This window comes from Abramis brama (assembly GCF_963993115.1).
Source record: "Abramis brama genome assembly, chromosome: 12".
In the NCBI taxonomy this organism is placed as follows: Eukaryota; Metazoa; Chordata; class Actinopteri; order Cypriniformes; family Leuciscidae; genus Abramis; species Abramis brama.
The window spans coordinates 23,774,766-23,788,274 of NC_139974.1; the positions used below are offsets into that span (position 1 = coordinate 23,774,766).

The window sequence follows — 13,509 nt, forward strand, 5'->3', positions numbered from 1 at the left end:
AGCGTGTGGAGGCTGGGCATGTGTGTGTGTGTGTGTGTGTGTGTGTGTGTGTGTGTGTGTGTGTGTGTGTGAGCAGAGCTTCATGGCTTTAATTAAGGTGGAATCAGAGCAGGATCTGTGCTGCCGTGATAACGAGCCTCATCTGAATTATTAACGAGAGCTGCACCCCCCTGGACGTGAAATCCCGTCAGACTGTCTCTCACACACGCAAATAAACAATTCCAGAACATGCATATAATAATGCACAAATAATCTCTTAGTACAAGACATCACATATATATAGTATGTATGGACAAATCAAACAGTTAGATTATAACCTTCTTATGCAATTATGACAGACGTAATAAAAAAAACAAAAATAATAAAAAAAAAACAATATATATATATATATATACAGTATATATATATATATATATATACATATATATATATATTTTTTTTTTTGGTTACACTTTATTTTAAGGTGTCATTGTTACAGATTTTTAAGTATTGAACCATAGGGTTAGGGTAGGATTGGGGTTTGGTTGAGGGTTAGTTGCATGTAATTATGCATAATTTACTGTTATTACTATGGTAAGTACATGTAACAAGGACACTAAAAAAAGTGTTACCGTATATATATATATATATATATATATATATATATATATATATATATATATATATATATATATATATATTAATTGTTATGTCCTGTGGTTAGGTAAGTTAATTGCCAATATTGTTACATTCCAATACAGCACTTTAAAGGCCCCATGATGAATTGCCTTGATGAGTGCAAGTTGTTTTTCTGTGTGGACGTATTGCAACAAAAACATAACTATTTTAAGTTTTGATAAATTGGTGGTGAATTTGTATCAATTCGTACAATTTTATTCACAAAAAAGGGGGACAGGACAAAAGGTCCACCCCTAAATCTAACCGTCAGTGCATCATAAGCAGAAACGAAAATGTACGAATGAGATGGGGAATAGGACGGGGACTTCCATCAGTTATTGGTTGGATTTAAAGATGTGGGCATGGCTTTCAAAAGGCGAGGCAGAAAAATGTGAGCTTGGTATAGGCAGACTAAATGATTAGAGAAGTCCTGCATACATTAGAGAGAAGTCGGCAGATTCAATTTGTTTAAACATTATGAGAAAAAAAAAAAAAAACGAAACCTTCACTACCCTCCTTCCCATTAATTTATTAAAGTTAGACATCAACCTTCTTAGTATTCCTTAATCACTTCATTATAAACAAAATAACAAGAAAAAAATATATATACAAGAAAGCCTGTTTTCCCATTCATTTTTTGTAAAAATTGTATAGGGGTACAAAACGACCCGAGGTGTGTAACAGTGTAAGTATTTTTTTTTTCTCCACAACAATAATTTAATATTTGATAACTGAATAAGTGCAATTTACCTTCATTCCCCAAGGTGGCAATGTCTGATACACAATGATGAAGTGACGTTTCACTCATAGTTACCGCAGGCAGAAAACAAAAGAATAGGAAGTATCATCAGCAAAACTTGAAATGGATCAGAGATTTACTGCAGAGCTAGTACTGGACGCAATCAAATATTAGTGTAATATTAGTGTAACTGGCTCTTGATGGTGGATCTGGTGAAGAAGCTGTCAGCGATCAAAATATTGATTTTGAAGATGTTAAAAATGATAGTTTTGAGAATATGTTTGAGATTGCGAATATGAGCTACATGCTGAATGTACTGGGAAATGAGCTCTGATGAGAACAGTGATGATATAAAACATCTGCTCAAGCTGATCCTTCCAAGCTTCAAAAGGTAACGAAATATGCTTTATTTGATTCTCCTGTAATTGTTACTCTAATATCAGGAGAGTTTTATATTATCACAACAGGTAGAGATTCATCCATGTTAGATCTGGGTCACTAAAGACCTGAATATGTAATAATTATTGGCAAAACATTCATGCATTCAAGAGTTAAAGAAACAGACATTCTTGTCCTAGAGCATGTTACTGGACAAAGATTTGCATACACCATAGACGGTTTGGTCCATTTTCCTTGAAGAGAAAGATGTATGACGTGCTAAAAGTTAATTTAGCCGTTTTTAAGAGTACGCTAGCAAATACATGACATCAAACCAACAGAGCAACTAAAAGTTTTTATTTCCTTGGCTCACCCAACCAATACTTATTAGAACATCCTAAGTCATATTTCAAATTTAATTTCCACCACAATGCACGTGCCAACGCATGATATTGCCAGGTGCAGTCAAGTCCTTGCAGATAACAGGATCTTTTCACTGACTAAAATGATTTTTGATTATTTTGACTATTGGCCTAGAGTCTGATCTACTTTAAGCTTATGCTGGCTGACTTAAGAACCAACTGACAAACATGGACAACAACCAGCCACAGTCGTGGTTGTAATGTGCAGAAGTGTGTGAATTTGATGGAAATCATACAACCACAACAATAGACTGAAGCAGAACTCAGTGGCAGCCTGTTCAAATAATGGTGCAAAATAATGTGAAAACTTAATCATTTATGATGTGACGATGTGAAATGTGAAGTATTTATCTTTTACATATCATGGCTATAGTCAATACTTTTATATTGCGACACTATTGTGTGTGTGTGTGTGTGTGTGTGTGTGTGTGTGTGTGTGTGTGTGTGTGTGTGTGTGTGTGTGTGTGTGTGTGTGTGTGTGTGTGATATGCATCAGGTGTGCCTTCTAAGGATAAGACTAGTCATTGTGATTTTTTTTCCAGATACCTCAACCTGGCAACACTGATCTTGTCTCCAATAATAGCCTCTATTAATAGCTATTATAATTCATTTCAATACGTCATGTTTCAACTATACTGTATGCATTTTTGTCATTATTGGTCTAGTTCTAAAGAAAATCCAGCTTTTACACAGTAAATGTGGAGTTTTTGCTATGCCACACTCCTCAAATCATTCTCTGGATGCTAGTCTTGCAAACTGTGTTACAGTCACTTCTTCTACACAGTTTTTGTGGGAGTAACAATGACAGTGTTTCTCCAGAACTGAGGGCATCCAACTAAACCGCAGCTCTGGCCAAATAGCCTGGCACTGAGATCTGCCCTGCATCAATGCCAGGCTGGCCAGAGCTGCCACAGCTGGGGTGCTCACAGAGCCCACTCAACTATTACAAAATTACTGTCACTGTTGCTCACATCTCTCCGTCTCTTTCTCGCTCTTTCTTTTCTGTGTGTGCTCATTACCTCTTCTACAGTTTACATGTCTATTCCTTTCACTTTAATGCTCAATACAAGATATAGAGCTATAATAAAAAGTTACAATAAAAGCAAAGTTTCTTTTTTTGTTACTTTTAACTTAGAAATATAACTTCTGTTCCCTTTTTTCTGTCCCTTCACGCACGCACACACACAGATGGATGGATGGATGGATGGATGGATGGATGGATGGATGGATGGATGGATGGATGGATGGATGGATGGATAGATAGATAGATAGATAGATAGATAGATAGATAGATAGATAGATAGATAGATAGATAGATAGATAGATAGATAGATACCTATACGACACAAAAATCACAAATGAGACCTTAATATCTTCAATTGATTCTCCAAGAAAGGATTGAGATTGATCAAATTGAGACGTTTACTGACTTTTACTCTTCTGCTTCTCCTGCTTTTCAAGGCTCAAATAATGGCTCAAACTGATCTATTAAGTTTCTCATCAATATCTCCCCATACTGAATGATCTGAGCCACTATCCACATTCATTTTAACTCTTACTGTATGTCAACAATTGTGCGTTTTTGTCTAGTTTTATTGTTCCTTGGGAATTTTATAGAAAAACTCAGACAAAGTGATACTTAAATGAAATATGACTGATATCTCTGTTAAATCTCCTGACCTTTGAAAAAGCAACTACTGAGGTATAAAATTTTACTCTGGGTATTGACAGAGATACAGACAACATCTTCAAAATATTAACCGTGTCTGGAAAAACCTATAAACTGCTGTAGACACACATGCATTAACGGCGAGCTCCCATCGCATTAAATCTCAGATAAACGCAATAAATACTTGGAAGGATGAGAAAATCTGATTAGTGATTTTCTGCATCTCAACAGTCTGTAACAGGATGTGACACACTCTTACCGTATTATTACACAAGATGCTTTGCATCACCGGGCTCATCTGAAAACCTCATGTTGTACCACAGACACATAGACACACTTTAAAAGAATGTGAACATAAAAGCAAAACACTCCAACAAGGCATCCCTCCATGAACCACAAGCAATGGTCATTGGAATGAGCCATGCGTGTTCTTCTCTGCCCTCTTGTCCGCCGTACAACAGCCATAATCCAACCCGTCACAGGAAACCCAGAACTAATAATAGCAGCTAATTGATGCCAAAAACGGCGAGGCTCAATGTCCGAGCCAGAGACGTGAAACTGGCTGCCACAGTGTAGACACGCAGGATTACACAATAGCTATTAATGCTTTCAGTGGCACTGACTGTATGTGACCTTTCTATGTTCCATCATCAACTGGCCACTGGTGGATAATCTATCTATCTATCTATCTATCTATCTATCTATCTATCTATCTATCTATCTATCTATCATCATCATCATCATCATCATCTATATCTATATCTATATGTGTGTGTGTGTGTGTGTGTGTGTGTGTGTGTGTGTGTGTATGAGAGTGCTTTACATTCTAAATATCGGTTTTCATGTTTTATACCTATTTGTGTTTATTGTTTGTGTGAGCGTACGGTCCACATGTGTCAGAATTAAATGCGCATTAAAATCCGACGCCAACTGTTATGGGGCCAACATGTGTGAGCATGGTCTGTTTTCCACAACCTTATTTTGATTGAATCAAGTTGTTTTTCTCCATTTTGATCTCCTGCCGGCCAATCAAATCTCTCGCCTTATGGGAACATATGAGCGTCATTCAGCTGTGCATCCCTGGGCAGCACAAACAAGACGTAAAGGAATTAAACCAGATTTAATTTCAGTTTAAAAACTATAGGCTTAAGATTAGTTTAGCCCATCTCTTTGTCCCCTGTATCCAATGAGAAAACAAGGATCTAGCATGAGGTAAATATCCCATTTAGAGACATTAAAGACTGTTGTTTTGATGATGTAATAAAAGGCCTGTGTGTATCAACTATTGCACACACTTTGAAAAACAAAAACATTCTAAGATGAGATGAACTCAAACAAAAGCACGCCATCCTCTTAAACCATTAATAATGATTTTCTGTCAATATGTTGATGTATTATTTTAAATATTTAATATATATATATATATATATATATATATATATATATATAATATTAATTCTAAAATATTCCTGTTCCCTAGAACAAAAAGTATGATGTTCTTCTGGCTTTGTATTCTGAGATCTATAAGGTTTTGTTCTCAAAGGCCAAAATCTACAATAAATAGTCAATGATTGCTTGAAAGAAGTCACTTCATAATTGTCTTCCTTTGGATGTTTTGTGATATGATCTCGGTGATCTAAAATGTTTGCCAGAAAGCCACAAACCACAGAGAGAAACAGAATTCAAATTCAGCTGTGTCTGACTATCATTTTCAAAGTTAGATGTTGGTGCTGAGGGAAAAAGAGAGTCAGACAGACAGAGGTCCCTGCATGAAGCATGTACATTTGAGAGCATGCGCATAGTTCAAAATATCCAATCTGATCTAATTAAAACCTTTGACATAACCATATGATAAAAAATAAATAAAAATTAACAGCTGAAACATTCAGCGTGGTTTATTCTTTTGCCAACCAATGTGGTGCAATTATGCGGTTGCATTTGCTTCACTAAATAACCCTTTTCGATTATGTAATGTTTTAATTACAATTTTACACCGCCTATTTTATTTCCCATAGTCTTTTGGATGGATGTCAGAGCTGAAGAGGAGACAGCAGAGGGAGGGGGTGAAGAGGAGGAGGAGGAGGAGGGTGCGTGCTGGAGATCTCAGAGCAGACAGACAGGCGTGCTAGCGTGCATGCGTGGCCGACGCGCGGGGAAGCTGACCGGACCCGTGCGTGTCCCCCAGGTGACCTGCCTTACGAGCTTGGCCCGCGCACTCCAGCTCATCCCGATGACGGCGTCATAATCAAACTTAATGCGTCATAAACGCCATTGTTTCGTCATAAACAGAAAGAAAATTTTATTTAAATATTGTAAGAGCAATGAACTCATTGAACTCTACTCCGTCTACTCCCTCCCCATTCTAGTCGATGCTCTGAAAACGTTTAAAATGCATGATTATTACAAAAGAAGCAGAGATTTCCCCTTCACCACAACGTGTCAAATGCATACCTATATCTGACATAAGCGAAAAGCCTTTTGTATAATGCGAGATAACTACATAACGAGCGCAGAACATGCAATTCTTACATATGACTTATATGATCAGGTGGGAACTGTACCTTCCAGCCGGCTGAGCTATTGCTGTCTCCTTTATCCTTGAAATAGGGCACAAATCGCACCATCCAGTCATAGATTTGCGATAAGGTGAGCCTTTTCTCGGGGGTGCTCTCAATGGCACGCGTGATCAGATCCGCGTATGACTGGTTGCCCCACGCGTTCCGTCGCGACGACTTGGATTTGCGCAGCTGGCCGGCCACATCCAGCGCGGCGCCGGACATGCACGCAGGGGCGGCCGCGATAGGGGCAGGGGCGCCGGCTGGATGCTTGAACTCCGTCGGCGCCCCTCCGCTCCGGCACGCCGGCACGTTGCGCGGCTCCACTTTCACAGGCAGCGCTCGGCTCTCCTCCTCCGGACACGGCAGCGGCCAGGTGCACGACCTCGGGCGGCAGTGCGGCTCATAGTCGGCGTCCAGTTCAACCTGATGCGCGTCTATCCCGCTGCTCTCCATCATTAACATGCTGCTTTTGCGCCTCAAAAGGCAAGGTCAAGGGGAAAACAACAATATACCCTTAAATCCAGTAAAGATGGACTGTGTGTGATCTCTGTCTGTAGTCTTTTTACACCAAATGCAATACGTGAATAAAAGCAAAAGCACCGGGAGCCGTGAATAGACTGCTCATTCTTGTGTCTCTAGTCTGCTGTAATGTACTAAACACGCAAAAGCATCCAAGGCATCACGATATGCAACAGTCTGTCTTCCATATTACTGAACAATTCAGTCACACGCAAGCGGGTGTCCATATGACTGAGGTGCTGAAATCACACACCCATCACTGAAGCGTCTCGTGCATGCAAAGTCCCTTTAATCGCGCGCTCGCACCAACTGTTGATTGCTTTGACAGACGGTCTGACAGACACGCTGGGCAAAGCTTGTAAATCTATCTCATCAAGAAGGGCGAAATCAATTGACTTCCTCTGGAGTCTGGCCACAGTTTCCGTTTGTCTGGAGCTCTCCCGTCCCCTTTTTTTCTCTCTCTGCAGATTTGTAAGCGGTCTCTCACGCGAGCGCAGTCACTATTACTGATAGTAGACACGGCGAGAGCGCCCTAAAAATAGGGTCGCGTGAATGGAGCGGCACAATTCAGCCGCGTCTTTTCCCGATAATAAATTTCTCCACACGTTTTCTTTTTTCTTTCCTTTTCGTTAGATAAAACATTCAGACGAACATTCCTTCCACATCGGTTCACGCCTGTTTTCGGATGACTAGACGGGGCTGTAGCGGCGGATAAATGCTGCTATCAGATAATTGGACGGCGCTTGAATCAAGTCACTCCCTCCAGAACAGGTTTATCCGGGGGACGCGCATCTTCAACCATACAACATTCATGCCTCTTTAGAAAGATTTACATTTGCAGAATTTCCTTGCACGTCCATCTCGTATGGCAAGTGAAGTCAAAACATTTAGCCTATTCTTTAAAACGAACTACTTTTTTATTATTATTATTATTATTATAGCTAAGTAGCTAATCATATTTCAACTATAATTGGGCTATATTATAAATATACACTACGTGCATTTTTAATTCAATAGCCTATATAATTACACACAAAAATGTTGCTAGACCCAAATGGAATACACATTACCGTCTAATAAACAGGTTAAGTTATCACTATACACTGTGAAAATATGATATGATATGAATATGATCAATAAGTTATGCAACATATATTTTTGCATTGCTTTAACTCATCAAAATAAGTTAACCAATGTTCAACTTTTTTTATAAGTCATACGATATTCAACTCATTTTTTAAGTCAGTTTAATGTAATGTAAGTTGAAATGACCTAAACAACCAAGTTGATTGTACTTAAGAATTTCAGGGAACTTTTTTTTTTTACAATACAAATGGGGACATTGGAATAGATAATAACGATTAACTATAAATAAAGATAACAAATAACATACAAGTTGAAAGTGAATAGTTGAATTCTATGGAGATCTGTGTAAAAGATATCAGTGGCAAAAAAAAAAAAATCATTTGTCAGAAGTAACAATGCAATAGTCATTCGTCGTGGGATAGGAAAGGGAAAAATGCTATATCTAAGCAATTATTATAAGTACTAAGTGACATACTGAATAGATACTAGAGATGTCAAGTGCTATCTAGGCAATAGTTGGGCTACTACTGAAATTGCAAAAGAAACCACTGTACTGACTATTTACATACACTGGGGGTGTGGGAGGGGGGGGGGGGGGGGGGGGTAACTAGGAATTACTTGATAAAATCCTCACTATACAATAGCCTGAATGAATAATGTTCAAGCTGTTTATACCCTATCTCAAAAGATTGAAAGGTTTTAAGAAGAAGAAAAAACGAAATTGCAATGCATTTAGACTTGAATTTATTTACAATTGCATTTATTTGTCTGTATTTTGTCAGTGTTCATTTTCGGAAATGCAATGCAACCTGTTGCTTTGACAGGCGGAGGGATGTGACCAGAGTGCGTGAAATTACCCGCGCTCACACTGCCATGCGCGAGACCTGCACTGACCGTGAGTGCATTTAACACGGCTTTACTGCCCACATGATGAGTTCCCATGAAAAACAGTCGGGAGCAGCTATTCATGGATGCATGTCAGTAGATAATCTCCACCCCAACATCACATTATCCATGAGAGACACTGAAGCGCCAAAAAAAAATGAAAAAAAAAAAATGAGGAGGGGTGTATTTCTTTTGGATATGATGGGTCTTGGCAGGCGTTTCTCTTGTCTATGAGCAAGTGCGGTGGGCGGGACACGAGTGAGTGTGACATTCAGTGTACAGTTCGTGTGTGAATCGCTGATAAATTGACCGAGGGGATTCCGCCCACGCCGCGAGCCAGAGCGCGCGTATCAGATTCTATTGAATCTGACAGGCGGGAGGGGCTCACAGACGCGCTCCGCCAATCACCGCCTGCCTACAGACGCTGCTTTGCGATCATTGGCTGTCCTGCGATACAGGTGGGCGGTAACAATCTGCACGTATAAAAGCCGTAACCCCCTTTTCGGGTGGAAAATCCCCCAACGGTGACGTAACGGTGGACCATTGACAGCTGGTCGTCAATGGCAACCTAATCCTCCAATGCTTTGTAGTGGAATGCTTTCATCGTGATTAAATGCTGCTTTTACAACACAAAATGTGGAAAAGAGAGCGTGAGCGAGAGGTACACGCAAAGGAAGGTAGGGATAAGAGAGAGAAATGTTGTAAATGAGAACAAACAGAGGTTTAATTCATAACACATGGGTCTGTGGTTTTGGAAAGGAGATTTTTATGCACCACAATGAAGTTGTAACAGGAATGTGGTGTGACTCCTACAGTATGGAATGAAAACACTGAGCTTGAGCCAGTTTAACAGATTTAATGATGAATTTGTCTTTTTTGTGAAAGAGCCTGAGGGGCAAAAACATAAGACCCTATGCTGTGACATATAGGAGACCGGGGCTAGTTGTCACAAACGCTATATAAGATTTACTGTTAACCTTCCAATTACACAAATGTCAGTTTAATCTCGCTGTGGTTTTGTGTGTATATTTAAAACACCTAGTTAGAAAAAAACTTAAATTACAATTATGTGTAAATTCTGTCCATCAAGCCAACATTTCAATATCATTTTTTTTTTCATTGTTCAACCACATAGTGTAGTGTATACCTTTTTTTTTTTATTTATTTTTTTTTAGAAAAAGCCAACTTTACAATCAATGTAAAAAAATTAATAAACAAAAAATAAAAACCTGCTTTCTCAGGATAAGGGCTAATTTAATAAATGTCAACATTTAACATTTTTTTCTCCCCTTAATTTTTTTTTTTTGTTGTTTTTTTTTTGTGTGTGTTGCAAAATTGTTTTACTGACAGTTATTTGGGCACGTTTTCACAAAAGTAAAAAAAAAAAAGATTGGTGATAAATAAATAAATTGTATCTTTTTTTTTTTGTTCTTTTTTTTTTCCAGGCCAATAATGGCGGAAATGTTCAACAGTTCAATGCTTAAAGGGTTAGCTCACTCAAAAAAATATATTTTTTCATTATTTTATCACCCTCATGTCATTCCAAACACTTAAGACTTTCATTCATCTTTGGAACACGAATGAAGATCTTTTTAATGAAATCTGAGAGCCTTCTGTCCTTTCATTGACTAGTACACAACTGACGCTTCAAAATGTTATAGCTATCTGGAGGTATAGAAAGCTCATTCAGATAAAAAAAAGATCTTAATTTGTGCTCCAAAGATAAATGAAAGTCTTATACGTTTGGAACGACATGAGGGTGAGAAATTAATAAAATCATTTTTATTTTTGTGTGAATTTTTTTTATACTAAACAAACAAACAAAAAAAACCTCCACTGAGAAAAACTGACTGAATCTTCCCTAGTTAAAGTTCTGAGCTGTGGCCTAGTGGTTATAGTGCATAGACTCTGACACATTAAGCCCATGCTCTCATGTGGGAGATGCAGGTTTCAATCTCATTCTCTTTCTGATTTCCTACTTCCTTTTACTCGCCACTGTCTCTGTAAAGAAAAAGCAAATGTCCTAAAGATTTCAATGTCCTAATGTGGAGTATTCTTCAGAAGGCCTTTCTGGAATCTTGTTAGAGAGGTGGAATCATTTTTGAAGACTAATTTTGTAGCTTTTGACTGATGCACCTTCAATCTGGCTTCTCTGGAGCACGTCAGACATTTCTTTGTAGCTGACGCATACTGCTAATTGGCTAAGGTGGCTAATCTAATGTGACCCACCTTCGCAGCTTCATTTGTAATTGTGATTTAGTTACTTAAATGTTAAACTCCTTTTTTTCGTGTGGTAAAGAAGCTTAGACTTGATCCTCCCTCACTACAATTGATCTAAGCTTATTAGCAGGCCCACACGGAATCTGCACCTGCAGAACTCCACAGTAAAGCTCTGCAATATTTCACAGAGAAGGAACATCATTCACAAAGTCCTACAATACCCCTCCTCCTCACGTAAATCTTTTAGTTAAAAATTTCACAATGCTAGCAATTAGAGCGTAAAGGACTCTCAGCTCAGTTTTACACACTGCCTACAGGTGAAATGATGATTTTCAAGGATAGATACTTCCATCCTTTCTGACATGGTGAGACAACTAATAAGTAACTATAACTATTCAAAGCACTGTGAAAACCTGATTGAAAAGAATTATTATTTTTCAAATTCATCTTGGATTAGTGGATTAGTAGTATACACTTTAAGTCCATTTGCATATTGCCACCCCAAATCTGGGGGTGAATTCCACCTAGGCCTGAGTGTTAAATAATTTAGCGTTTGGTTGTTTATTTTTTTTATGTAGAATACTTGTAAAAGTGCAATGTGTACAAGACAGTATACATTTTAAATATGCATATGAAAAAAAAACATTTTTATAATTGCTGATAATGTAAGAGATGTTCTTACTTTCATGATGTTAGTGAAGTTCAAATCAGGCTTAATACCTTTCTTCTTGACATGACCCTGTTTCTGTCAGCATTGAAGATATATGGCTGGTGAAATATTTGAATAATTATGCAAGGGACCATTTCAAAGCTTCTTTATCTCATCACTGTCGAAAGATACATGGAATTGGAACGGTTTGCCCTGAAGCCAAATTCTTCAACGAACAAACCTTTCAGGCTACAGACCCAGGACTGAAAACTTGTGTTGATTGTGGTGTCATGCTAAATTTTGATACGGCATTATATATATATATATATATATATATATATATATATATATATATATATATATATATATATATAAACTAAGATTCTTGAAAAAAAAATAAAAAAAAATAATAATCTTTCTTATGTTAAAATATGTTTTTTTAAAAGACTAAAGTTGAAACCTGTAGACCACACATACTGTACAGTACACAACCTGTGATCTCAGCTAGGAGCTTTCTATCACACTACTGTATATCTGCATACCAGATATTCCATCTTTAATGGCTCTTCTCAACTGTTTATCTCATACTGACGCTTACGCACACACTCGCTGAAGTGATAGAGAATATCTTTGACAGCAAATTAAAGGAAGTAAACATGCAATTGCTGTTGGGTTTGAACCGGGCCTCAAGCATTCACATCAGAGCTCTGTCAGTGAGATTACACTGTGCTGAAACCAGCGTGCTTTGCACTAAGGGGTCTGTCATAGGGAAGCAAAACTAGGGCATCAAATAAATGTGCTTAAAATGATTTACAGCTGGATGTATGACTGCATTGTCCCTAACCCCACTTTCTGTTCTCTATCTCTATTTGTGTCTCTGTCACATTCCCTTTTGTACTTTTCTAATTGGTGTTTGCTGGGGCAAGCATCAGTACTACTATTGCTCATTCTTTGGATTAGTCATTTGAACAAACCTCTAGTCCCTTTGGTGTGTATTTTGTGCTACAGATATCTCAAATCCCACAGATTTACATTGATCGAGGTACCTGAGTCACGTATACACTTAAAAATGAAGGTCCTTTATTGGCATTGATGGTTCCATTAAAGGTTTTTATTTTTGTTTTTACATTAAAAGTTTGAACATAAATGTGTGTCAGCAGTGTGTGCACACAACCATCCCATAATGGTAAAAATCCACCCAGTCCTTTTTTTTTTATCCCCATGTCATAAGCAGTGTCTCAGAATAAGCCGTTTTCAGATTTTAGCATATATGATGTCACATTGCACAGGCCCCGCCCACGACTGCTGACTGACTCTACCCTATTACCATAGACCCTGCCCTGAGTGAACTGTACAGTCTGCCATGTTTATCGCCTCGCCAGAGCATTTAACAGCAGCATTCAAGTAAGAAATGTATTCTTATTCAAGCTACTAAAGTTATTCAATCAAGAGCAATGAGTGATTTTCTGTTTTTCTTTTGTTGTTTGATTCATATTAACAGCATACATATGTAGCAGTAGGTACTGTATATTATGCTGCTTTCACTTTAACACACAGATCTAATATGCATATGCGATTCATTTACTTGCTGTTTACATTCATTGACATAACATTATATGAACTTTGTGTGTTTTTGACAGTTTAAGCGCTACAAGACGTGAAAGAGAACTTAGTTTAATACTCATGAGACGCGCTGTCTGACATCCAGCTTTCTGTGCGCGTGCTTC

General features: G+C 38.0%; 1 protein-coding gene across 1 annotated transcript in view; it reads right to left on the reverse strand.

Moving 5' to 3' along the window:
• foxo6b (forkhead box O6 b) overlaps nt 1–7,641 on the reverse strand; it is a 32,411-nt gene extending 24,770 nt beyond the window's left edge. The window contains exon 1 of the mRNA XM_084130563.1: nt 6,427–7,641. Within this exon, the coding sequence (XP_083986689.1) occupies nt 6,427–6,885 (459 nt within the window). The 5' untranslated portion in view covers nt 6,886–7,641. The remainder of the gene's footprint in view (nt 1–6,426) is intronic.
• Nucleotides 7,642–13,509: the final 5,868 nt, after the last annotated feature.